Below are 26,724 nucleotides of genomic sequence, written 5' to 3'. Positions count from 1 at the left end.
CTATATTAAATTGACATTTTTTACCTCAGTTATAAAGTCTGTAAGCAGGTGTATTTAACACTGTTATTGTTTAAAATTAAAAAATACTACAAAGGACAGTTCTTCCATTATATCTGTGTTTATTCCTATGATGGCTGTTATTAAAAACTTTGTAGTCAGTGAGTAAAAACAATAAAGAAATCATTCTTGCATGGCATAAAATTTTTAACTAAAATAATGATGGTGGTGGAGACTTTGTGCTTTCTAAGTCATTCTCTCTTGCAAAGGACACAGGTCAGTGTGTTAATTTTTTTTGTGATATGTGGAAGAGGCCAACAAGAGACTGACTGGGGATCCTGAATGGGGTTGGGAGATAGGTGTGCAGGTGACAAATTCTTACAATTCCAAATTCCTACAACTGAGGAAGACAAGCTTCCCCACTTGGCTACTTTGGACCACGGTTATCCTCGTTTACCTTTAACTGTTTCAGGTCAAAGAGAAAATGTGCACCAAAACATTTCTCTGCCCTATAAACAAGTCAACCCAATCACTCATGATGGATGAAGATTTCCTGTGTTTGTTTTTAACAGGTCTGTCTTGGTTATAAAAGCACATTTCTTTTTCCCAGAGGATTTGTTAAGCAAAGTAGATTGCAGGCATCAGGAATAAGCTCATTTATTTAGGGCCATGGAAGAATACCCTAGTTGGGCATGGAGGCCATGGCCTCAAGCTACCAGGCTGGGGTCTGGCTCTATATCTCAACAGCCCAATCCTGGGTCAGTTTGCCAGGTCTTATACACCCTAGAAGGTAGCTATCATTACCCTATTTTATATTAGAGGCTGAGTCACAGGGAGGTTTTGTGACTTGTACTCTAGTATCTGGCACAGATTAAGTACTTCATAATGACCATTACTGTTTGAAAGGTTAGAAGCCAAAGTCTGGAAGCTACAGAAATCATCTTGCTGAGGACACTTTCTAATACTGTCTGGAACATAAATTCTGTATTTCTCCGGTGTGTCAAGTTTTCTGTACTGCGATTGAGGTATTTTGAAGAGCTGGGTCCAGCATTCCTGTGTGGGGGAGCCCAGGAAAGTTTTGCACTATGGTATAAGTTCCATTCTCACGTGCTTGGTTAGCTCTATGTGGTGCCCTTTCCTAAACCAAGGATAGAGCTACCAACCCAAATCAGTTACCACTGCCAGAGAGTTCTGCCCTATTGGTCTTTGAGGTTTATTTGTAACCATGTGTGATCATTTGGTGGATAAACCTGTTTATTGGTTTCTGTATGGAAAAAGACTGACATCCTCGAACTTTTGTTTCCTGGCTAACAACAAAGCTAATCCTTGAAGACTGTGGGTTGGGTTTTCCTCACCACCAGTATTAATGTATTCCACAGAAAGGAGGAGGTCCAGATTCTAATCAAGAAACCATTTTTCTTTCTTTTACATGAAAACCTCCCAAATAATACTGCAGGAATCTTTTCTTTTTCTTTAGAATTTTGAGAAACAAAGTTCTGTGGTTTATTTGAAATGCTGCCTTAAGACTTATTATTTTTTAAAACAAAGTAGCTTTAGGACAAGAAATCTGAATGTGCTGAAGACAAGACTTAATGGAGAATTTGTTTTACATAGGTATGTATGTATGTATGTATGTATGTATGTATGTATGTATAGCAAGAGCAGGGGGAGGGGCAGAAAGAGAGGGAGAGAAAGAATCCTAAACAGGTTCCATACGTAGCATGGAGCCAGATGCAGGGCTTAATCTCTTGACCCTGAGATCATGAGCTAAGCCGAAATCGAGGGTCAGACGGTTAACTGACTGAGCCATTGAGGTGCCCTCAAGTTTTTATTTAAATTCTATTAGTTAATATACAGTGTAATATTGGTTTCAGGAATAGAATTTTGTGTTTCACCACTTACATATAACACCCAGTGCTCATCACGTAATGAGTGCTCCCTAATACCCATCACCCATTTAGCCCATTCCTTCCTTACCTTCCCTCCATCAACCCTCAGTTTGTCCTCTACAGTTAAGAGTCTCTGATGGTTTGCATCCCTTTTTTTCCCCCTTCCCCTATATTCATCTGTTGTGTTTCTTAAATTTCACATCTGAGTGAAATCATATGGTATTTGTCTTTCTCTGACTCACTTATTTTGCTTAGCATAATATACTCAGGCTCATCCATTTCATGGTAAATGGTAAGACTTCATTCTATTTGATGGCTGAGTAATATTGCATTACATATGTATGATATATATATGTCAGATTGGCATTTGGGCTCTTTCCACAATTTGACTATTGTGGACATCGCTGCTGTAAACATGTCCCTTTGAATCATTATTTTTGTATCCTTTGGGTAAATACTTAGTAATGCAATTTTTAGGTTATAGGGTATTTCTATTTTTAACTTTTTGGGGAACATTCTTACTGTTTTCCACAGTGGCTTCAGCAGTTTGAATTGCCTCCAAGAGTGTAAGAGGGTTCCCTTCTCTCTGCATCTTTGGCAACATCTGTTGTTCCTTGTGTTCTTAATTTTAGCCATTCTGACTGGTGTGAGGTGATATCATAGTTTTGGTTTATATTTCACTGGCAATGAGTGATGTTGAGCATCTTTTCTTTTTTTTTTTTTTATTTCTTTTCAGCGTAACAGTATTCATTGTTTTTGCACCACACCCAGTGCTCCATGCACTACATGCCCTTCCTAATACCCACCACCTTGTTCCCCCAACCTCCCACCCCACGCCCCTTCAAGACCCTCAGGTTGCTTTTCAGAGTCCATAGTCTCTCATGGTTCACCGCCCCTTCCAATTTCCCTCAACTCCCTTCTCCTCTCCATCTCCCCATGTCCTCCATGTTATTTGTTATGCTCCACAAATAAGTGAAACCATATGATAATTGACTCTCTCTGCTTGACTTATTTCACTCAGCATAATCTCTTCCAGTCCTGTCCATGTTGCTACAAAAGTTGGGTATTCATCCTTTCTGATGGAGGCATAATACTCCATAGTGTAGAGGGACCACATCTTCCTCATCCATTCGTCCGTTGAAGGGCATCTTGGTTCTTTCCACAGTTTGGCGACCGTGGCCATTGCTGCTATAAACATTGGGGTACAGATGGCTCTTCTTTTCACTACATCTGTATCTTTGGGGTGAATACCCAGCAGCGCAATTGCAGGGTCATAGGGAAGCTCTATTTTTAATTTCTTAAGGAATCTCCACACTGTTAGCCATCTGGATGTCTTCTTTGGAAAAATGTCTATTCGTGTCTTCTGCCCATTTCTTGACTGGATTATTTGTTTTTTGGGAGGTGAGTTTGGTAAGTTCTTTACAGATTTTGGATACTAGCCCTTTATCTGATATATCATTTGTGAATATCTTCTCCCATTCCATAGATTCCCTTTTACCTTTGTTGACTGTTTCCTTTGCTGTGCAGAAGCTTTTCCTCTTGATAAAGTTCCAATAGTTCATTTTTGCTTTTGTTTCCTGTGCCTTTGGAGACACGTCCAGTAAGATGTTGTTACAGCTGATGTCAAGGAGGTTGTTGCCTGTGTTCTCCTCTAGGATTTTGATGGTGTCCTTTCTTACATTTCATCAATTTTGTCTTTCATCAATTTTGAGTTTATTTGGGGGAATGTTGTAAGAAAATGGTCCAGTTTCATTCCTTTGCATGTTGCTGTCTAGTTTTCCCCAAACCATTTATTGAACAGACTGTCTTTTTTCCATTGGATATTCTTTCCCATATTATTGAAATTGGTTGACCATATAGTTGTACATCCATTCCTGGGTTTTCTATTATGTTCCATTGATCTGTGTGTCTGTTTTTGTGCCAGTATCATACTGTCTTTATGACTACAGCCTTGTAATATAGCTTGTAGTGCAGAATTGTGATGCCTCCACTTTGCTTTTTCTTTTTCATGATAACTTTGGCTATTTGGGGTCTTTTGTGGTTCCATACAAATTTTAGAATTGTTTGTTTTAGTTCTGTGAAAAATGCTGGTGTACTTTGATAGAGACTGCATTAAATAAGTAGATTGTTTTGGATTACATAAAGATCATTCAGAATTTCTCTAAGCACAGGATCATTGCTGGTTTAAAATCATTTCTATCAAAGTGCAATTCATATTAATACTACCAATTTTTACCTTACCTAAAACATTTTATCTGTATCCTATTGTGATAGTTCGAGGCTAACTGGCAAATTTTGTTGGGTAAAAACTAACTCAACTACATACTAATAATTTAAAACAGAAGATGTAGAATTAAAAGAAATCAAGAATGGAAAGCAATGTAAAGTGTATAAATAAATTATATACCAAGTGAGAAGTTTTTGTTTATTCATTATCACATTTTCATTCTTGCTTCTAGGGCTTCTCCATTCAGATCATTTTATTAAAGTGCCAATTTACTTATATTCTGGTATTTTATAGAAAGAGTCTGACATGAAAGTTGGTTAATGAGGCATTGCTCTATAAACAAGCAAAGCCTTGATAAATACGGTCTAAAATAATGGACAACTATCATTTAAAAGCTATGATGGAATTGAAGATTTCTTTGACAACACTATAAACCACGACCACGACAGCGAAGTAGAGCATATGATGATGGTATCACTAATACATGTTGAACCAAATTTACATCATGTTTGTGTGTGTACTTGTACACACATTAACTTACGTTCTTATTCTTTTTTTTTTTCTTTTTTTTTAGTGGTGGGGAGGCAGAGGGAGAGGGAGAGAGAGAATTCCAAACAGGCTCTGCACCCAAAGTGGAGCCTGATGGGGGCTCGATCTCACAACCCTGAGATCATGACCTGAGCCAAAATCAAGAGTTGGACGCCCAACCAACTGAGCTACCCAGGAGCCCCGTTCCTATTCTTTTATGTTTATTCTGTTATGTTCTATTTCCCTCCCATTAATCAATGCATTGTGACTCTTCCTTCTCATGTTATCCTCTGCCTCCCTCCAGGATAAGTGTAAAGAGTTTAAACTGGAGGCTTAGATGTGCCTGGCCCTGGGCAACTCAAGTCAAATCTGACAGTATTTATCATTAGCCCCATCTTCACCTAAGATTAGGAAGTCTCAACCAGTGGTTACCAAGATATGGCCCTAGAACCAGCAGCATGGAGCATTGCCTAAAAATGCAAATTCTTAGGCCCTGACCCAGATCTATTAGATCAGAAACCTGGGGGCAGGGGCCCAGCCCTCTGGGTATTAATGAGCCCTCCAGGTGATTCTGATGCTTATTCAAGTTTGAGATCCACTGGTCTCACCTTGGTCTTGCCGTCCTGTATCCTCTCTGCCTGAATGGACTTCCTGAGTACTTACATATCTATGAATTTCAATTTTCCGTCTCTGATTGTCTCATGACTGGGTCTCTGATCTCTCTGACTGGATTTCCACTGATTCCAGATTTAACACTTTAGTTCCCCACTGAGATTTCCACCCTGCCTATTATACTGGAGCCCTGTCAGCCCCTTTCCCTAGTTACATCACAGCTCTGCCTTTGATGCCCTCCCCTCCTGGCTGGTCACCAAGTCTGGCCTTGAATCAGTTGGGCCATTTGGAGCTAATTCCCACTGGGGCATCTCCATTAGCTGACAATCCCCAGCAGGCTATTATAATGCTGGTCTAAGCTGACCTACAGACCCTTCACTTGTGGATACTGTGGTTGACATCACTATCCTTCCTTTTTAGGCCCTGTTGTATAGATGATCATTCTAAGCTGCCTAAAGTCCCATTATTATACTCCCCTCTCCCTGCTGTTCTGGATATCAAGAGATTGCATAGGCTATGCCATCTATTTGACTGCAAGATCATCAAGATACATGGCATTGAAAAATAAAATATGATTTACCCAAAGCACTGTTATATTAGGGGATATAAAAATGAGAACCCAGATCAAAAATATACTTAAATAAAGACAAGAACATTTTAAAATAGATTTACCCATTTTTACAGTATCTTTGGAAGATACTATAAGAGAGTTAGGTAAATACTTCAGGGTAAAACATATTTTTGATTTGGAGGCAACCTCTTCAAGGTAAAGAAAGACAACAGCAGAAAATAAGCTATATTTGAATTACTTCAGGAAAATGTTGATATCATTACTTCATGTTCTGAATATTCTAATTTACCTGATGGGGTAGTTAATACTTTTAGGTTGCAGGGATTACTATCCTCTAATTTTTGTTTTCTAAGCCGTAATATTTCCATGCAAGGATCCACCTACTGAAATTTATTTTCCAGAAACCCGAACACATCACTATTTTGCTAACACTTCACAGGGGACCCAGTACTGTAGAGTTTAATGCAATATGTGTGCTCACCCACAGGAACCTACAGGTAGCTACTACTGTGAAGGAAATTGTGGGTCACATTTATATGTCTAGAAAATAATTCAACAAACATTTCAAAACACTCTCCATTCAACTTTGGTCAAAGCCCTTCAATGTGTTTAGCAATCATCACAGTACTTCAAGAAGTTCTTTATTTCCTTGATTTTGGTTTAATGCCTGGCCACTTGGCCCAGTTTAAGCATAAGCTTTCTTGTGCTAAACCTTTGAGTTCTGTTTCTGTTTCCTCTTTGCCAAATGGATAGAAAATTATCAGTAAGTGCTTAATAAAAAGCAATTTACATTGTGGTTATATTCATTTAATGTTTCATGTAGCAATTATTTATTTAATCTTACTGTATTTTAGGCACCGTGTTGGTATTGGAATAAGAATCCTTGTCTGAATCCTTTTGGAAGTTATTTTCCAGTCAAACGGATCTTTTCCTGTTAGATGTGATGGGTATGGAGTTGCTTTACAGAGACTGGGTGAAGACCAGGGAGGGATCGCAAGATCATCAAGATACATAGCATTGAAAAATAAAATATGACTTACCCAAAGCACTGTTATATTAGGGGATATAAAAATGAGAACCCAGATCAAAAATATACTTAAATAAAGAAAACAACATTTTAAAATAGATTTACCTATTTATACAGTTGGCACAAGCTCTCCATTTTTGTCAGCTTTCCACCTTGACTATTACACTGGAGCCCTGTCAGCCCCTTTCCCTAGTTACATCACAGCCCTGCCTTTAATGCTCTCTCTTCCTGGCTGGTCACCAAGTCTGGCCTTGAATCAGTTGGTCCATTTGGAGCTAATTCTCACTGGGGCATTTCCATGACCTGACAAGCTCATGTATAACCCCCAACAGGCCATAATAATTCTGGCCTAAGCTGACCTCCAGACCCTTCATTTGTGGATACTGTGGTTGACATCACTATTCTTCCTTATTAGGCCCTGTTGTATGACCTAGATAATCATTCTTACCTGTGTAAAGCCCCATTATTATACTCCCCTCTCTCTGCTGTTCTGGACATTAAGAGACTGTATAAGCTAAAACATCTATTTAAAATCAGTGGATGCCATTATCCATTATCTATATAATTTAGGTTTATGGTGATCATCTTCCAGGCACTTCTTGGGAGCCTCTGACTGAAGCTTCATTGCTTTTTCCTTTGAGAAATTGTCTAACCTGTATCTATAGGAGCCCTCTGGCTAAACATATGGTTCACTAATCAGATATATTTAAGTATATCCTGTGTCTCTAATTCTATCCTAAGTGCTGTAAGGAATTAAAAGCAAAACAAATTTATTTTCTCCTTGGTATTACACCTTTTTGTTGTTGTTGAATTGTGAGTATCTTGAGGATAAGACCTGTGTGTTTCTCATTTTCGTATATTCCAGAACATATTACATTGTATTCAATAAATATTATTGAATGGAAGAATTCACAGATAAATAAATAAATTCATTTCTAGAGACAGACTATAAATAGACAACACCCTGAGATTTCTTATACTCTTAGAAAAGTCAGTTGAGTTGGTGATAGGCCTAGGAGAGGCCAGACTGTTTCACCTTGTGAATGAAGGTCAACTTCACCCCAGGAAATTTAATGTTATAGACCTGCCATTGTACTCTTGACCAAATCAGCAACACCAGAAATGAAATAGTGCAGTCATGCCTTGTAATGCTATCCGTTGTTAAACATGCCACTCACCTGATCTGAAGCCAAGTCAGCATGGGGGTTGTTCCTCCTCCAAACACCCAGACTGTGAAGAACACGAGGAGCAGTGTGGTGGTAAACATCATTTGTTTGGGCTGAGATTCTGTGTCCCGAATAGCTAGGGCAAATGCTATTGCTCCTCGCAAACCTTACAGGGGAAAACCAACAGAGAATAAGAGAAAATGAACATCTGCATAAGTCTAGTTCTCATTTTCCTATATTCATCTTTATAATTTTCTAACAAATACAATTACTTCTTTAAATTAAACTTTTAGCAATAATTGTAGATTCACATGCTATTGTGAGAAATAACATACTCCTTGTCTGCTCTTCCCCACTCCCCCCCCCCCCCTTGGTAATATCTTGCAAAACTAGTACAATAGCACAGCCAGGATTTTGATGTTGATGCAGTCAAGATACAGTACATTCCCATCACCTCCAATATCCGTCATGTTGCCCTTTCATGACCACATCTACTTCCTTCCCACACACTCCCTCCTTAATTTCTGGCAACCAGTAACAAATTCACTATTTCTCTAACTTTGCCAGTTTGAGAATCAAATGGAATCATGTAGTATGTACTTTTTTGGAATTGGCCTTTTTCACTCAGAATAATTCCCTGAATATTCATCCAGGTTGCTGAATGTATCAATAGTTTATCCCTTTTTTTTGCTGAGTAGTATTCCACTATCTGTTCCACAGTTTGTTTAGCCATCTATCTGTTGAAGGGACATCTGGGCTTCTAGTTTTATGGCTATTACAAAAAAGGCTGCTGTGTATGTAAACATAAGTTTTCATTTCTCCATGGTAAATGCGCAGGAGTGTAATCACTGATCTGAATGCATATTTAAAAAAAAAATTACCAAATTGTTGCCAGAATGGCTAGACACCACTTATATTCCCACCAGAAATAGAGAAGTCATTCAGTTGCTCTGCGTCCTTACCGGCATTTAATGTCACTATTTTTATTTTCACCATTCTGATAGGTATGTGGTAATAGCTTATTGTGGTTTTACTTTGCATGTTTCTGTCTTTTCTTTTATTTATTTAAGTAGGCTCCATACCCAATGTGGAGCACTTAATTTGCATTTCTCTAATAACTAATGGTGTTGAATGTTTTTTAATGGGCTTGTTATCTTTATACTTATTGGGGGAAATGCCTCATCATGTCTTTTTCTCATTTTATTTTTCTTCTTTATCCTTTTAAAATCTCATTTTCTAACTGAGTTATTGGATTTTTGGTTGTTGAGTTTTGAGAATTCTTTATATATTCTAGATAACATCCGTTTTGGGATATATAGTTTGTATATATATCCTCCCATTTTGTAGCTTTTTATTAATGAAGTCTAATTTGTTGATTTTTCCTTTTATGAATCATGTTTCGAGTCAAATCTAAGAATTCTTCACTTAGATCTAGGTCCCAAAGATTTCCCCCTATGTTTTTAAACTTCGTTTCTAAAAGTTGTACAGCTTTACATTTTACATTTAAGTCTCTGATTATTTGAATTAATTTTTTTATAATGTATGATGTTTAGGTTGAGATTCTCCCCCCCCCACCTTTTTTTTTTTTAACCTATGTATACTAAATGTTTTCATTGAATTACTTTTGCACCTTTGTCAAAAATCAGTTGGGTATATTTGTATGGGTCTATTTGTGGGTTCTCTATTCTATTCCATTTATCTGTATGTCTGTCCCTCATCTAATAGCACTCTGTCTTGACTACTGTAGATTTATATTAGGTCTTAATATTGGATAGAATGATTCTTATATTTTGTTTTCAGAATTATTTTAACTATTCTAGGTCTTTTGTCTTTCCATAAAATTTTAGAATAATATTGTGTATACCTACAAAAAATTTTTTCTGGGCACAATTACTTCTAAAAAATGAAATGTGTCAGACAATAAGGAAAACCAAGCTTATGGACTACTGAAATAAATAAATAAATAAATAACATTTAAGAATTACTCTAGCCTGGGTACATACTACAATAAAGTCTATGATCTAAACTACCTGTTAAACCTGATCTTTTCTTATTTAATAATAATATGCTAAGTGAATTTTTATGAATCCACATTAAATGTATTTGCAAGAAGAGGTTTGTTAAAATTTCAAATCAGAGTGTGATGACACAAATAGAAACAGAGATGAAGACTTCAAAGAAGAATAAATAAAAGCACAAATAGTAAAAAGTTAAATGGAAGATCTCTGTTGGGTAGCACAAGACTTATAAGACATTTATGGGTCCTATTAGATTAGATAATGGCAAATAAACATTTTTAGTTACAGCAAGAGTAAGTCAAAGAGGTAGGGATTTGGTTTTTTTTTTTTTTAATAAGATGGTTTGAATCACATACATAAGATTTCAATGATCCACTTTTGTAATATTTACTGTATCTAACTTTCCAAATCTTATTCATACATTAAAAGAATTCTAGAAATTAGACACAGTTTAGGATGAAGAAAACTATAGCGTGGCTTTTATCTGTGGGTTCCCAACTTAGATATAATAATCCTTTCTTATCTCCATACCACCAATATATGAGACAAGTGGTGTAACACAAGATCCAGAGAATTAGGTGAGAAAGACTTAATATATTTTGCCCAAAACAAGGAAGCCTCAGAAAGAGAGAAGAAGTCTACGGCCGTTCCACCCTGAACGCGCCCGATCTCGTCTGATCTCGGAAGCTAAGCAGGGTCGGGCCTGGTTAGTACTTGGATGGGAGAAAGAGAGAAGAACATGTACTTCGATTATAAAATACCTTGAAGGAACAAAATGTAATGGAGGAAGGAAATTATTCTAAATTTCCATGTAGACAAGGAAATGGCCTGCAGATAAGGAAGGTAACATTTGAAGTAGATATTAATATAAAAAATTCTTATATATCAGAAATTCTGAACACTTGAGATGACTGTACTCAAGAAGAAAAGTTCCCTATCAGAGATGCTCATACATTCAGACCCAGTTGGGAACAAAATAGTGGGGTTATTAATAACCCTTAATACTGGGGAATATTTTAATAATGTTCTCTCCTGGAAATACAAATGGTGTCATTAGGGAACAGAAACTAAAAGAAACAGTCTTGCAACAGACTTCTGTATCAGAGGAGAGAATTTATAGGTCAAGGTAAAGCTCCTAGCAGTACAAGATCACAGTACAAGATTGGAGATAGAAGGCGATCTTTTCATTTTCTCTTTTCCTCAAGCATGCATTGTTAGAAATGTTCATAAAGCAGCATTACTCCAAATTAGGTGGTGAGTATTAGAAGTATTACGTGATGAGACTTTAAGTATTTCTTATTTTATTGAATATGTGTGTGTGTTTACTTTGAGTTTTTGTGAAAAAGAAGAAAATAGAGATTGGAATAAAAGAAAAAGTTGTTACATCATGTTTATTGTAAACTCTTTCATGTTAGATATCAAGGACAAGAAAGCATACAATCATTTATTTTCCTAAATATATTTAAAAATGTATTGTTACTATATTAAACTAGCATGACTATGCTTTTAAATCTCAATTATCTATACATGAGCAGTTCTTGGTTTAAAACTGTACTCAAAAGATAACGATTAGTCTGACTTTCATGAAATATATATCTCATATATAAAATTTTATATTTACAGGAGAGTCAATGTAAAGATCTTTGAAGAAGAAAAAAGGAAAAGTTCAGCCACTGCCTTTTACTTGTGGCAGGTTGAGAAATATGCCAGAAGGGCCAACTCCAAAATGTTAGTTAAGAGGATGCTTTCATACGATAGACATGGGAAGCATGGACTGAGACAGCTGAGGTTGTTAAGTGGACAAAGTGAAGCTATTTTGGAGCTCCAGATAAGAAGTAACACCTATATTCCATCCTTTACGATATCAAAGTTATTTATCACACATTTGGAGCCTAGATAATTGTCAATCAATGGTCTTCATTGCCTCATTCAATATCTATATACGTGTCTTTGTCAACCATAACAAAATACCATATGGGCTGCCGTAGTGGAATACCATAGACTGGGTAGGTGCAACAACAGAAGTTTATTTCTCACAGTTCTGGAGCCAGGCATGCCCAAGATTAGAGGGCTGGCATGGTTGGGTTCTGATGAGAGCTCTTTTCCTGCCTTTCGGAAGGTTACTTTCCTGTGCAAAAGCAAGCTCCATGTGGTGTCTCTTCTTATAAAGACAGCAATGCCATCATAGGGGCCCCAACCTCATAATGATGTGGGAAACAAAGGCAAAAGAAAAATTAAATTTCTTTACTACTTATAGCCCACAGATAAGTCCTTGAAATGGGCAGAGTGGCATTCTTCTAGAAACTCAGCTGCCTTGATGTTAACACTTTGTTGAGGGCATAAGGCAGTCAGCCTGATCCCCAGGATCCTGTAAATCTACTTTAACATATAAAAGTTCCTTTGGAAATCTCCTTTATCTCCCCCTGTCCATATATATGTTGGCAATCATCCCTAAAGCATATGACCCACTGGTATATATCTGAAGGGTCTCATAACTCAGGTTTTATTACACAGTAATAAATGACCTTTTCCTAACAATAACTAGCCCCCTAAAGGACCTGGAAACCTTGCTTCCAAAATTCCTTAGAGACTTAACGCTATCCCTAATACCCTCCCAATTTGAAAGTATATGATGGGCCACTCCTCGTGCCCCCAGTACAGCTTTATCTGCCCATGGGTCCTGTCCCTATGCTTTAATTAAATCAACTTTTTGCACAAAAGATGGCTCAAGAATTCTTTCTTGGCCATCGGCCCTGAACTCCAACATCTTTCCTACATTAATAACATCATCAAATCCTAACTACATCCCCCCAAACCCCATCTCCAAATACCATCATTTTGGGGTTAGGACTTCAACAAATGAATTTGAAGGGACACAATTCAGTCCATCCATTTGTGGAGATTCTATGCTCACCTCTTCTATCTATTTAACATGGATTTGGGAAACAGAAGGCTTTAGGATTGAAATAAATTACTTCAGCTACCAGCAAAAATACTAGAAAAGAAAAATTAATATGGACTCAGGAGTTTCTTTTAGCAAAACACTATTTCCAAGGAACATCCACTTTGCTTGGAAACTCAGGAAATCCAGAACTCATTGTCAAAGCTTGTGTTTTGTTTTGTCTTATGGGTATGTTGACCCTTTGGATTTACCTTTCTTTTTTTCTTTGTTTTAGCCAACTAAATGGAAATGATTCTATGCTTTTGGGGGTTGCTAGACTATACCATTTCATTTTAGATGGGTTTACTTTGCAGAGATATGACATATTTCACATACTCAGTTGGAAAGTTAGCATCATCATGGGGAACAAAAGAATTACCTGTAATTAAATGTGGTTTTGTTTAAAATTGGCCTCTAAGGGATTCTGATTTTAATTATGTTGATGTTCTATTCATAACAATAGAAGACTGTCAAACCAAGGAAAACTTTCTAGCAAGGACCCCTGCTGCAGAAACCATGCAGTTTCCTGTTTATCTTTAAAGAGCAAAAGTGAAACTTAATCTCTTATAAATTGGCAAATGTGTTCTGAATGGCTGAAGGTCAGATACTGCTATGCTTAAATCACAGGAATATAATTACTCCCTAGGGCATTTTTACTGAAGGTGCAAAGCAACAGTCAAAAACTAAACATTTATTGAGCACTCACTATATGCTATACTTTATCCAAGACACAGTGGATAAATGCAAAAATGAGGAAGTTTGGGTTTCTCTATTCCAGGGCTCATGATACTGCAAAAGTGACTCTCTTAACAGGTAGATAGGGATAACGTGTATTAGAGGTGTAAAGTGTATACTGTGCATGTATAGTCTGATGAAAAAGATTTGATTGCTAAATTTCATGAGGGTCCAAATCATGACTATTGTCAACAGATAAACAATGCTTAAGGAGCTGAAATCAACGGCGGGGTAAAAGAAGTCTGCATACATGGTTTTCTATGCCTGAGTCATTTTCTCCCATCCTAACTCTCTGCAGTTCTTTTTATAACTCTCACCCAAACTTTACCTAATTCCAACTGATCTTCAGAGTTCAACTGAGCCACTGATTTCTCTATGAAGTCTCCTCTGAGGTCTGGGCCCGGGTTGGGCTCATTTATATGCCTAGTACAACCCGTGCTTACCTCATGAGGGGACTTAAAACATTACATTCATTACATTGCAATTGGCTAGTTGCTGCTTATCACTATAGCAATGCCAACCACATAATAGGTGCTCAATAAATATTTGTTGATCAATGAATGCATGAATGTTCCGATTCTTCCATTCCTGATTACATATAGGGAAACAATTGATACCTTCTAGTTCAATGAAATGGTTGAGTAATTCTTTCTGTAATTTCAGCTTCTGCCCTTTTATCATTTATTGAGACTCTTAAAGCCTTATATTGAGAATCAAGGGACGGGGGAATCTGTTCTCAGGCCTGCTCCTGATAGGTTGTGTGATCGTAAGCAGGTTGCCTCATTTGGATCTGTGTTGTCTCATATCTAGATGGAGGTTTAAAGATTAGACTATAGTCTTTAACTAGAACTACATATCAGAATCAATTTAGAACTTAAAAATATTTGCAATCATAGATGCTAGTGTCCTGACTCCAGAGATTTGGATTCAGCAGAGATTGAGTTACATGATGGCTCAGGCTTTTCTCACTTCCCACTGTCCCACCTTGGTTCAAGGCCCATTTCCTTACACCTTGACTATGCTGTTGATTAACCCTCTGGTACTTCGGCCTCACAGCCTTCATCCTCTCCTCTTTCCAGGCTCTCCATATTCCTCTGAACAGTTTCCTCAACGCCTAGCTTTTTATCTGACCCAGAAGGTGTAAATGGCTTCCTGCACCCCATAGAAACGTTTCAATCAGAACCTTACCCCACTTTTCCTATTACCTCCTCTTTTACATTGAGAAATTTTCATACCAATAAGATGGTCTTCTCTCTTCTGTAAACAGTTGCTGTCCTTACCTCTGTGCCATGGACCCTAATGTTAACTGCTTTCACTTCTTTTTACCTATGTTCTACCCCAATGACGTTTTCCCAGAATACTACAGTCCATACTGTTTTCTCTTTTTTAGAAATCCCATAGAACATATTGTCATGCCACTTGCATCTGTAAATGATATTCTGAAATAAATCAGTAGTTTAATTTAATCTGTTATTTACCCTCAATTCTTAATCTTTCAAAGATTGAAATTACATCTTTCTTACACTTGTAGTACCTGAAACATGAAACTCAGTAAGTGTTTTTAAATTGAACAACTGCAGAGGTTTCTGACCCTCTAGATATGAGGTGGTATTACTCATGAATTCATTCATTCATCCTTTCATTCATTCAGGCTCCAGGGGATAGTAGTAAATAAGAGATAGTCTCTGCCTTAAAGGAGTTTCCAGATTAGTTGGAAATATATATATGTAGTGGGAGTATTTAGGGTAGTTAGGAAAGCCACTATGGCTAGATGGCATTTGAGCAGAGACTCTAATAGAATGAAGAAAGACTATGTGGGTATCTGGAAGAAAAGCATTCCAGGCTTCCGGAACAGTAGCTGCAAAGTCCCTGAGGTAAGCATATGTCTGATATGTTCAAGTATCAGCAAAGAGCTGACATGGCTAGAATGGAATTAATGTGGCAGGGGGCAGAGAGTGGAAAGAGGTAATGCCAACAGAGCCAGATCATGTTGGGCTCTTGAACAGCAAGGATTTTAAATTTTATTTTGAGATGGAAAGCTTTAGAAAGGTTTTTGGCAGGGTAAGGATATGATCTAGTCTATTCTTAAAAGCATCACTCTAGCTCTGCAATAAAAAACTGATTTCCAGGTGGGGGTAGGAGGTCAGTGAAGGAGGTTGTTGCATTAGTCTGGGTAAGAAGTAAAAGAGAATCAGACTAGAGTGGTAGCATTGTAGGTGCTGGAATAATATTAAAAGTTGACAGTATTTGCTGATGAATTGGATGAAGGGTTTGAAGAGAAGAGAGAACTCCAAGAGCTTAAGGCCTAAGCCACTGGAAGAATTGGGAAAAACTGTGGGAAGAGCATGTTTGGTATACGGGGAGGGGATCAAGGATTGTGATCTGGCCATGTGAAATCCAAGATGCCTAATGGGTCATCCAAATGAAGAAACTGAGTGTGTAGTTAGATCAAGAGTCTGGAGTTCAGTGGCGAGGTTAGAGTCTTTTTACTGGAGAATGGGAAGATGGGAGGGAAGTTTAGAGCTTGAGAATGTAGGAAGATAAAGTTTATTATTCTTTTTTTATTTGAAATTCAAATATATGTTTTATTCTTTTCTTTCTTTTTTAAAAAATTAACATATAAAGAGTTATTTGCTTTAGGGGTACAGGTCTGTGAATCATCAGTCTTACACAAGTCATAGCACTCACCATAGCATATACCCTCCCCAATGTCCATAACCTAGCCACCCTATCTCTCCCCACCTTCCATCTCCCAGCAGCCCTAGTTTGTTTCTTGAGATTAAGAGTCTCTTATGGTTTGTGTTTTAAACCAAGTCTGTTCTTGCCTCAAGGCCTTTGTATTGGCTGCTCCTCCCCCTCTACTCTCTTCTCAGACTGCCCCTTGGTTGCCTCATCTCAGTCCTCAGAAAGACTGCTTTGTCCATGCTGTTTAAGTGCCCTCCAATTTCAGCCATCTCTTCTTTGTATGTCTCTTACTGCACTTACCAACATCTGGAATTATCATGTTTATTTTTTAATCTTTAAGATCTGTGTCCCTTCACAGGAAAGCAAGGTCAGTGAGAGCACATCCAATGCTACTCCTGGAAAGTAAGCATTCCAGTGTTGAATGAATACATGAATGAATGGATGAGGGAAAGGTCATATTTTGCATTTGAAACACAACTGGAACCCAAAGGAAAATGAGCAGTAGATGAACAGGGATGCAGAAATGTCCCTGAGAAACTGACCCATCCTGTAAAAGACATGTCTCCTTTGTGAGTTATTTTGCTGACTTTCTTTCCATTTGGGATATAATCAATTGCAGATCTTTTTTCCTTTCATTTCAAGTACTGTGAAGGAGTTGATTTCAAAGATTTAACACATTCTCATCATCAATCTGATAAATCAAACCCTAGTTTGGATCTACAATTGAATTATGTATTGCTTTTACCCTTGCTGAAGTCCTGTGACCTTGCAAAGGGTGGCTACTTTCAGCAAAAATGTCAGTCTGGTTTCAAAATACATTTTCCAGGATAGTACAACCTTGCTACACAGTTCCATTTTCAGTTCAATATCATTTTATCACATAGGAAGTGATGCCAACAGATTGTTTCAGTGGAAAAGTCTTCTGCATTCAAAAATAAATTGAGATTTTTGGAAACCAAGTCTGTATTAGAGAAGCAGGACTTTCTTTCCTTCATCTGTCTTCCTGAACTTGAATCAGTTAAACTTAAGGCCACTGAGAAGTAATGCAACATAACTTTGGTATTTTTGCATGAAATGAAGTTTGTTTTTGGATGCCTTGGGCAGCCAGGAAGGGTACTGTAAATAGTGTTAGCTCTGTCACAGTTCTGAGTCAACATGCATAGATGCCTCTGGCTTTGGAAGTTTATTTTTGTGTAGGTAAGGTTCATGTGGTAGTAAATTGTGGAATAATCCTTCCCATTAGCTAAAATATTCAATAGAGGGTTTCAAAAGTCAACTTATGAGTTTTCTGTTTAAACCAGTGGTTTTCACGTTGGGTGATTTTGTCCCCCAAGGGAATATTTGGCAATGTCTGGAGACATTTGTGTTTGTCTACAGCTAGGGGGCAGGGGATACTATTTTTAATCTCATGAGTAGAGACTGGGGTGCTGATAACATTCTACAATGTACAAGACAATCCTCCCCAAAAAGAATTATCTGGCCCCAAATGTCAATAGTTGCTGGGGTTAAGAGACCCTAGTGTGACCCTGGATTGCTTTTTCCCTTAGGAGAAATGTTATAAATGGTGATAATGTTTCTACCGTAGAGGGTTATTTTAACAACGACGGCTATCTGCCATCCATGGTATGCGGCTGTAACTGCATAAACTACATTTCTTAGCATCTCTTGCACCTAGGTATAGCCAAATGGCTACTTCTTACTAGGGAAATGAAAGCAGAAGTGATAAGTGTCATTCCTGGGCCAAAGCTTTCAAGAAACAGCTGTTCCTACCGCGGTCTCTCTTTCCCCTTCCGCTGGCTGGTTATAAATATCAATGAGTCCCTGTAGCAGTGTTTCCCACACTTGGGCTACATCGGAATCAGTTGGAAGACTTGTTCAACCTCAGATTATTGAGCTTCACCTCCAGAGTGTTTAATTGAGTGGGTCTGTGGTGGGGCCCAAGAATTTGCTTTTTCAATAAGTTCCCAGGTGGAGCTGATACTGCTGGTCCAGGTACACACTTTTAGAACCTTGACTTAGGGACATGATGTCACTATATGGAAAGAGCCTGGTGATAACTGAATTATCCATTTAGAAGAGAAGCATCTTTTCCCCTGTTTCCATGTTAATATGAGTCAAGAGAGGATTTTACCATTGTGGTTCACCCACTGAATTTTGTGTTTCTGTGCTTATCCTAGAGCTCTCTATGTCCTAAAGCTCTCTATATCTACCTATCCCACCTCTCTCTTCCCTACATGTCCCTGTAAATCACAAAATACTCTTCTTTTAGCAGGTGAGGAAATAGGAGCTGGAAGAATGGAGTGGCCTAGGTTACACAGTAAATGCTGTGGCTGGTTATTCAATCTGTTTCATTCCCCCTACTGAATATTTAAGTCATAACAAAGATCAAAAAAAAAAAAAAATCGTGGTTATCTTGAGTTTGAGTTTTAAGGAAAAATGCAAAGAAGAAAATTTTCTTCGCCTCTCCTAGGCAGAAGATGGATCAGAGGCAACATTTTGAAATAGATATTTTGCCTTTTACTCCTCCTCCCCTACTCTTTCTGCATCATCTCTAGCTCTCCCTCCTTCCTCCTTTCGCTCTTTCTCCCTTTCTCAGTATCAGTCTATCCTGATCTAACATGACCTGTTTTAGATTCTCTAGTCAAAACTCCCATTTCCTCATGCAGCCAAAATTAGCTTCCTGCCAGGAAAAAAACAATCGAAAACAATCAGAAGGAAGAAATCTGTTGAGAAAGGATAGCACACAATCCTCCTAAAGGGCATGCATTTAAAAATACTTGTTAACATGCATGCTGTCATGTTTTTAGAATTAAAAAAAAAAACAACAAAAAACAATTCCAGGAAAGTCCAGTGACTCTCCAGGCACTAAGGGAAGTGGGTGCTGAGTGGGATGGAGGATCCTGTAAAGGGAGGGCAAGGCTGCCATTCATAGGCAAGGAACCTGTCCTACTTCTTTCCTCATGTGGAACCATAGGTCTCTAAAATAGTTCCTGGTGTTTTTGGAAGAAAGAGCCTTCCAGGTAAAGTCAGGGGGAGGCTGGGCAGTGGGGCTGAGACCCAGCCCTATTCATAGAGTCTTGGTCTGTCTGTGAAAGACCTGGTAGCCTGAACAGCATTTGCTCCTCCCTAGTACATCAGAACTAATGCTGGAAATTCCTAAATTATCTCATGGCTATATGGAAATTTAGCACAGGCATTTTTAAAAGTAACTGCTTCTTGCTCATTTGCACATATAACTTACTTGAGTCAATCTTATTGATGTCTTTTGAACTCTATCCATAGAACCTGAGGGCAGAATTAGAGGGATTTGTGCCTGACATAGAGAGGCTTATTTTTTTAAACCCTGCTCATGTGTGCTGACAATTTTCTGAGGTTATGTCTACATAATGCCAAAACAGGCAAGCAGTTAGTAAGCAAATTCAGGCAGAAAATGGGGAAAAATAATGTAGTCCATTTGTTTGTCTCAATGGACAGGTTAATTTGGTTAAAATTATCAATCAGGTATTTGTGATATCTCTGACATTCTGAACATCCTGAAAAACTGAAATGTACACAGAATGTTCCTGAATTAAGTGATAAAATTATTTCTGTTTTTGTATCCTAGGAACTTATCCTTGAAACAGGGGGAGGTGGGGCATCTGAGTGGCTTAGTCAGTGAAGTGTCTGCCTTTGGCTCAGGTCATGATTTCAGGGTCCTGGGATCAAGCCCCACATGAGACTCCCTGCTCAGTGGTGAGCATGCTCACCCTCTCTCTGTCTGCTGCTCCCCCTGCTTGCTCTATCCTTCTCTTTCCCTGTTAAATAAATAAATAAAATCTTAGGGGGAATAAAAAAGTAAGAAAGAGGTAGATAGTGATAAGCATTCTGGATTGTCTCCTTTCATTACTCAAGTGTCTTTCAGAAGCTGGCATGCTCTCGTTGGCTTCCCTGTCTCACCAAATAGGATGGTTGGGTTATCTACAAAATTTTGCCACTTTCTCACACTCAATAAATATTTGTCTAAGTTGATTTTTTTAAAAAGATTTTATTTGTTTATTTGACACACAGAGAGCAGAAGTTGGGCAGAGATCCCTGCTGAGCAGAGAGCCTAATGCTGGGCTCGATCCCAGGACCCTGATCATGACCAGAGCCGAAGGCAGAGGCATAAACAACTGAGCCACCCAGGCACTCCTAAGTTGATTTTTGACATTTTGCATGGGTCAGTTTGTCCTAGAGGGGGCGCCAATATATTTTCCTCACAAAAACTGGTACTTTGAGTTACAACATTTTGATTTATGTATTTAGTGCCAGGAGTGAGTCACTGCTAGAATGAAGAGTAGAATGTCAATGATTATTCTTCAATGAAGGAAAAGGGGACTTAGGTCTTGTTTTCCATGGGCATGTTATTAACACTTCCACACTGGACTCAAAGAGTGTCTTTGGCAGTAATTTGATAATCAAACCTTTTTCGGAATAAAAACCTCAGTCTCTGATAGGAGGCTTTTCATACAGCAGTTGTAAGTTGATATGAATCATGTCTCTGTGAAGTCCTAATGGTTGTCTCATCTGCGGTGGTTAAAGAAAGTGATAGAAACTCCCATCTGTTGAGTGTTTCCTAGGTGGCAGTCTGGTGTCAGGCATTTTGTATATATTTTATAGTGGTTTTCAACACTGACCATCTAAGGTAAGTATGATTCTCCCCATTATACAGTCAAGGGAGTTGAGATTTGAGGAGGGATAATCATATAGCTCCATATGGCTGAACCAGCATGAAAGCCTGAGCTCACTGCATTTTATCAAACAGTAGTTTATATTTAGAAAATATTGTGGCATGCCAAATAGCAGAATCTAATTTGTTGCTCAAAAATGCAAGAGCTGATAATTTTTATTGTAAATTTATTTTGAAGCAAAATGAAGGATGATAATGTTTAGACCTAATAATAGGAGAAAACAACTCTACAGGACTGACCGCAGGTCTAAGCTAGTTCTCAAATGTTCTGAATTTATCATAACCACATACACTTTTCTCAGTATTTGACACTATGAGACTTAATGGGATCTGCAGTTCATATGGACCTACTATGCCTGTGTACTTTGTAACAACAATGGTGCTCATGGTTATTCATTATTTAAGGTGACTTTTTCTGTGACTGCGTGATACATTTCCTCCATAAGCTAGTTAACACTGTCCCACTTGAAAACCTCAGAAGATCTACTCCAGTTGTCCACTTTGCTCATTAATGCCTACCCCAGGCCATAGTGAGAGATGAGGGCTCAGTGGAAATTCATCTCCTCTAATGAAGAAAACGTTCTGAGCTTGTGCTGCATTAGCTAGTTAGTGGCCTTGTAGTGGTAAGGAAGATATAGTGGCGTAATTAATTGCACAAGATGTGCCCAGGGCAGGAAAGATATATAGTATAGGAAGGTGAGGGAACACTGGAGTCTGGGTAAGGGGGTTGCAAAGGGGTAGGCCTGGCAAGGAATGCTTGACAATATGATGGCATCATCCAGGCTGTCTGTCTCTGGGATTATGAACAAGGGAAGAGGAAAGGTAAGAAAGAGCCTATTGCCTAGAGGGCTCAGATTCTCAAATGACCCTTGTATATACATTTAAAGAAATCTTTTCCAAAGCTGAAGTTAGAGGTAGCCTGATCTTGATTCAAATCACCTGACTGATGTAAAAGTCCCAGGATTTTTAATGAGATCTTAGGTTTTTAACTGACAAACACATCCCTCCAACACAAAGCAAGCAGAGATTTGAAAAATATTCTCAGATCCAAATGGTATTTTCATGAAGTATTAACAATGTTTACTGTTATCAACACCCAGAGAAGGGCTTTTTTTAGCCAGAAGTGAGTAGGTGAAAATTATTTTCTTTCATTTAAAACGTGAAAGATTTTATTTGTTGATACCTTTCCTTAAAGTTATTTTTGCTTAGCTCCTATCTGTGGAGCCAGGGAAGCTTGGTCTGAGAGGTGCCCCTCAGACCAGTTCTGGGGTTAGAAGTTCCCAGGGCTCATAGAACAGGAATGGATAGTCAAGTGGTCATTTTAGTGAAATGTACAATTTTAATTGGGTAGAAAATTTTAATTGGGTAGAAAATGTTGTAGGTTGTTCATTCATTCGCTCGTTCATCCACCAGTTATTTGTGGAAAGATACTCAGTTTCACCTAATGTGCTGAGTGCTGAGGCACAGGGTGAACCAAAAAAATCAGCATTTGGGCTTACAAAGCTCCTAGTCTAGAAGGGAATGCAGGCAGGCAAGCCAAAATTCATAGTCGAACGTGATGGTTACTGGGAGAGAAGTACTGTTGCTATGGAGGCAGATGAGAGGGACCAACCTAGACTTGTGTTACCAAGGCTTCCTATAGGAAGTGATATCTAAGCCGAGATATATAGAGAAAAATGAATTAGTTGAATAAAAGAGCTGAAGGTGGGTGGGTATGGCCAGGGATTTGAGGAGAGGGAGAGCTTGTGTGAATAGGAGGAAGGACTTCAGCAAGCTTAAGGAACTGGAAGAAATTCAATAACTGGGTAAACATTGTTATGCTCATCAGATGGCAAATAGAAGAACAAGAAGCAAGACTGGCATCTGGGAGGGTCTCAGGCAAAAGAGAAGAGGTAGGAGGACTAAATTGAAGAAAGAGGTTCAAAAGAGAAAACCATGAATTGTGATGATGTTCTGGGAGATGCTTCTCAAACTTTCACGTGCACATGAATTACCCGAAGATCTTGTTAAAAGTCAGGTTTCAATTCAGTATTTCTAAGAAGCTCTCATGTGATGCTAAAGCTGCTGGTTCGAGAAGCACACTTTTGGTTATAGAAGATCAAGAAAACTTGGAAGTGTCCCTTTACATGATGACTGGTAATTGTGGGGCAGTCTTGGTAGCTTACTGGAGTTCCATTAGCTTGGGCAGTAACAGAGACAGATTTCTAAGCACTTGGTGACACAGTGACTTTCGCTCTTCACTTTCATGAATTCCTCTCACTTTCTTCCTGGCTGTAATTGTTAAGTTGGTTGGGTGAGGCCACTTTTGAGTCAGTCTCGAATTAGCTCTGACCACAGCATGACTGGTGGCTCACCAAAAAGACACAGAGAAAAGTGGTCTCCTACACCTCAACTGTGGTTCTTAAGTTGTCCTTCCCCAGATCGCCACTGTTCTGTGAGCTGCAGAACATAGTGTTCCCCAACACTTGAATCAGAGTGGCAGTGTTTTCACCACTGAGGGGGAAAAATGAATGCTAACAGAAAATTTTTCTTAATTGAAGTTTTTCTTCCATGACTTTCTCTTAATCCTTCGATGCTGGCCGCTATTTGAAGGCTAAGAATGAACACTAGTGGACAATCGAATGAGCAACATTAGCAGCAAAGCCCCGAGACACCAGTGCTGTTGTCTTCATGGTGACATGAGCTCGTGGGTGAAGTTTTATATTACATCTGCACACTGTGGCCACATTTGCCTGGTTCAGACTCTTCCAAGTTCATGCAATTGTACACATCAGGGTTGCGATGTCTCTTCCAAATGCAGCAGAAATGGACAAATTGGAGGAGCATGTTCTCTGACATACTGTCAGCCTCCTTCAAGCTGCCCACGCACTTCCAGGCTCCCCTCCTGCTCAGATTATCCCAGCAGTGCTGCATAGAGGCTGCGTAGCCCAGTGGGACACGGTGTCCCAGTCACAGCAGTTTCAGGAAGGCTGCCATGGCGCAACAGGGCTTGGCATTTCCCCTCCTTCCAGCAACTCCCGGCTCTTGTTTAGTTTTGAATTAAATAAAAATTGCAGCACATGCATTTGAATTAAAACAAGAGGCCTGATCATTGTAATATGCACCACATCAATAGGAAAGCTAATTTGTGCGAAGCACATCTCCTCCTTTAATTTAAACCACAGAGCTCTGCCTCTTTGGTTTCAAGGGAACTGAGAGCTGGGGCGGGGCAGTTCATGCCAGGCATTAAGTAGGGCTGTGCTCGAGGGCAGCAGGAACAGTTTCAGGGGAGTTTGGCGTTCCTCTTAAGGCCTTTGTGCAGGGTGTCACACGATACACCAAGGCAGTTCGGAACTCCTGGCCTTGAATTTAAAGAAGGCCTTAGAAATGTCTCAGGGTAAACTTCCTCCAATGGACTCTAAAAAGCAACCTAGCTACCCAAAAAAGTATTTGCATTATTGAAGGCTTTGCAAGGCAGAGAGACCATTACTGACCTTGAGACCTTTCCTTATTTTAAGGTTCCAGGACTTTTGTGTGTGTAGATTACTAGTCTATACAAAATAAATCGGGTAAGGTCTGTGCTAGGTGAGAAACTCAATCTGGCTTCTGACAGTTGCTTCACTCAGTTTAATTGGCTCTGGTGGCAAAAGGTGGAGGCCCGGGAAGCGGGTGGCAGCAGTGGTAGTGGGATCATCCATGAACAATGTGGGCTTCACTCCGAAACATCAGGGCATGTTTCTACTCAGCGAAGCCCTTATTCCAAGGCTCATTGCAGGCCCCACTCACTGCCAGGAGATGAGGGATAAACAGCCGGATCATGTTGTGAACTTTCACCTCAAGGTTGAATTTACATATTTTGGGCACCCTCTTTAGGAAAAACACTAAAAAGAGTATCTTTTACTAGCTTTACACACCATCAGAACACACCTGTAGGACCCCTCCAGGGAGCTTGGAAGGGGCCCATGTGATTGAGGAACACTGATGCTCAAGCTTCGTTAGCTTTATAAATGAATCCACTTCTGTTTGCCAGGCATTGCTAACTGTTCTGCCCAGTGCCAAAGGCTATGCATAAGGTGAGGGTAAAGATGATGGGAAAGGATTTATTAAATGGTAGATGTAATTGACTAAGACAGAAAGTTCTAGTTCTTCTTTGTCCGGGCTTTGGCCAAGCTTTCTCTAGGCAGGGAAGCTCTTAAGGTCAAGGCCAGTATCTTTGTCTTTCTTCATCTAAATACCTATCCAAGGAGTGTGTCAATGAATGTCCACTGAAAGAATAGCTGGAGGACTGTGAGTGAGTAAATGTATAAGTAAGTTCATATTCCCATTTTATTTTAAAAATTTAATTTAAATTCGATTTAGTTAACATATAGTATATTAATAGTCTTAGGGGTAGAATTTAGCGATTTGTCAGTTGCATATAACACCCAGTGCTCCTTGCATCAAATGCTCTCCTTAATGCCTATCATCCAGTTACCCCATTCCTCCCACCTTTCCTCCAGCAACTCTCAGTTTATTATAGTTAAGAGTTTCTTATGGTTTGGAGCCCCCTTTTTATCTTAGTTTTCCTTCCTTTCCCCTACGTTCATCCATTTGCTTTCTTAAATTCCACGTATGAATGAAATCATATGTCATATGTCTTTCTCTGACTTATTTCACTTAGCATAATACCCTTTAGTTGCATCCACGCCATTGCAAATGACAAGATTTCATTCTTTTTGATGGCTGAGTAACATTCCATTGTGCATATATACCATATCTTCTTTAGCTATTACTCTGTTGATGGACATCAGGGCTCATTCCATAGTTTGGCTCTTGTGGACATTGCTGCTATAAACATTGGGGTTTAATCACTATTTTTATATCCTTTGGATAAATACCTAGTAGTGTAATTACTAGGTCACAGGATAGTTCTATTTTTAACTTTTTGAGAAGCTTCCATACTCTTTTCCAGAGCGGCTGCACCAGCTTGCATTCCCCCACAGTGTTGGAGTGTTCCCCTTTCTCCACACCCCCACCATCTGTTTTTTTCCTGACTTGTTAATTTTAGCTATCCTGACAGATGTGAGGAGGTATCTTATTGTGGTTTTCATTTGTATTTCCTTGATACTGAGTGATGTTGAGCATTTTTTTCATGTATCTGTTAGCCATTTGCATGTCTTCTTTGGAGAAATGTCTGTTTATTGTCTTCTGCCCACTTCTTAAATGGATTATTTGGTTTTTGGTTGTGGAGTTTGATAAGGTCTTTATAGGTCTTGAATACTGGCTCTTTATCTGATATGTCATTTGTGAATATCTTCTCCCATTCAGTGGATTGCCTCTTAGATTTTTGACTGTTTCCTTGCTGTGCAGAAGCTTTTTATCATGATAAAGTCCCAATAGTTCATTTTTGCTCTTGTTTCCCTTGCCTTTAAAAGTTGCCATGGCCAAAGTCAAAGAGGTTCTCCTGTTCTGTATTCTCCTCTAGGATTTTGATGCTGTCCTGTCTCACATTCAGGTCTTTCATCTATTTTGAGTTTATTTTGGGGGATGGTGTAAGAAAGTGGTCCAGTTTCATTCTTCTGCATGAGATGTCCAGTTTTTCCAACACCATTTGTTGAGGTGATTTTTTTTTTCCATTGGATATTCTTTCCTGCTTTGTCAA

The 26,724-nt window shown here is 38.8% G+C and overlaps 1 protein-coding gene across 1 annotated transcript in view; it reads right to left on the bottom strand.

Moving 5' to 3' along the window:
* The window catches only part of SLC9A9 (solute carrier family 9 member A9), a 540,987-nt gene that overhangs the window by 186,778 nt on the left and 327,485 nt on the right, over nucleotides 1-26,724 (bottom strand). Inside the window, exon 12 of the mRNA XM_046003499.1 lies at nucleotides 8,030-8,183. Coding sequence (XP_045859455.1) covers nucleotides 8,030-8,183 — 154 coding nt within the window. The remainder of the gene's footprint in view (nucleotides 1-8,029; nucleotides 8,184-26,724) is intronic.

The sequence above is a fragment of the Meles meles genome, chromosome 4 (genome assembly GCF_922984935.1).
Source record: "Meles meles chromosome 4, mMelMel3.1 paternal haplotype, whole genome shotgun sequence".
Classification (NCBI taxonomy): Eukaryota; Metazoa; Chordata; class Mammalia; order Carnivora; family Mustelidae; genus Meles; species Meles meles.
This window is presented reverse-complemented; position numbering and strand designations above follow the sequence as displayed.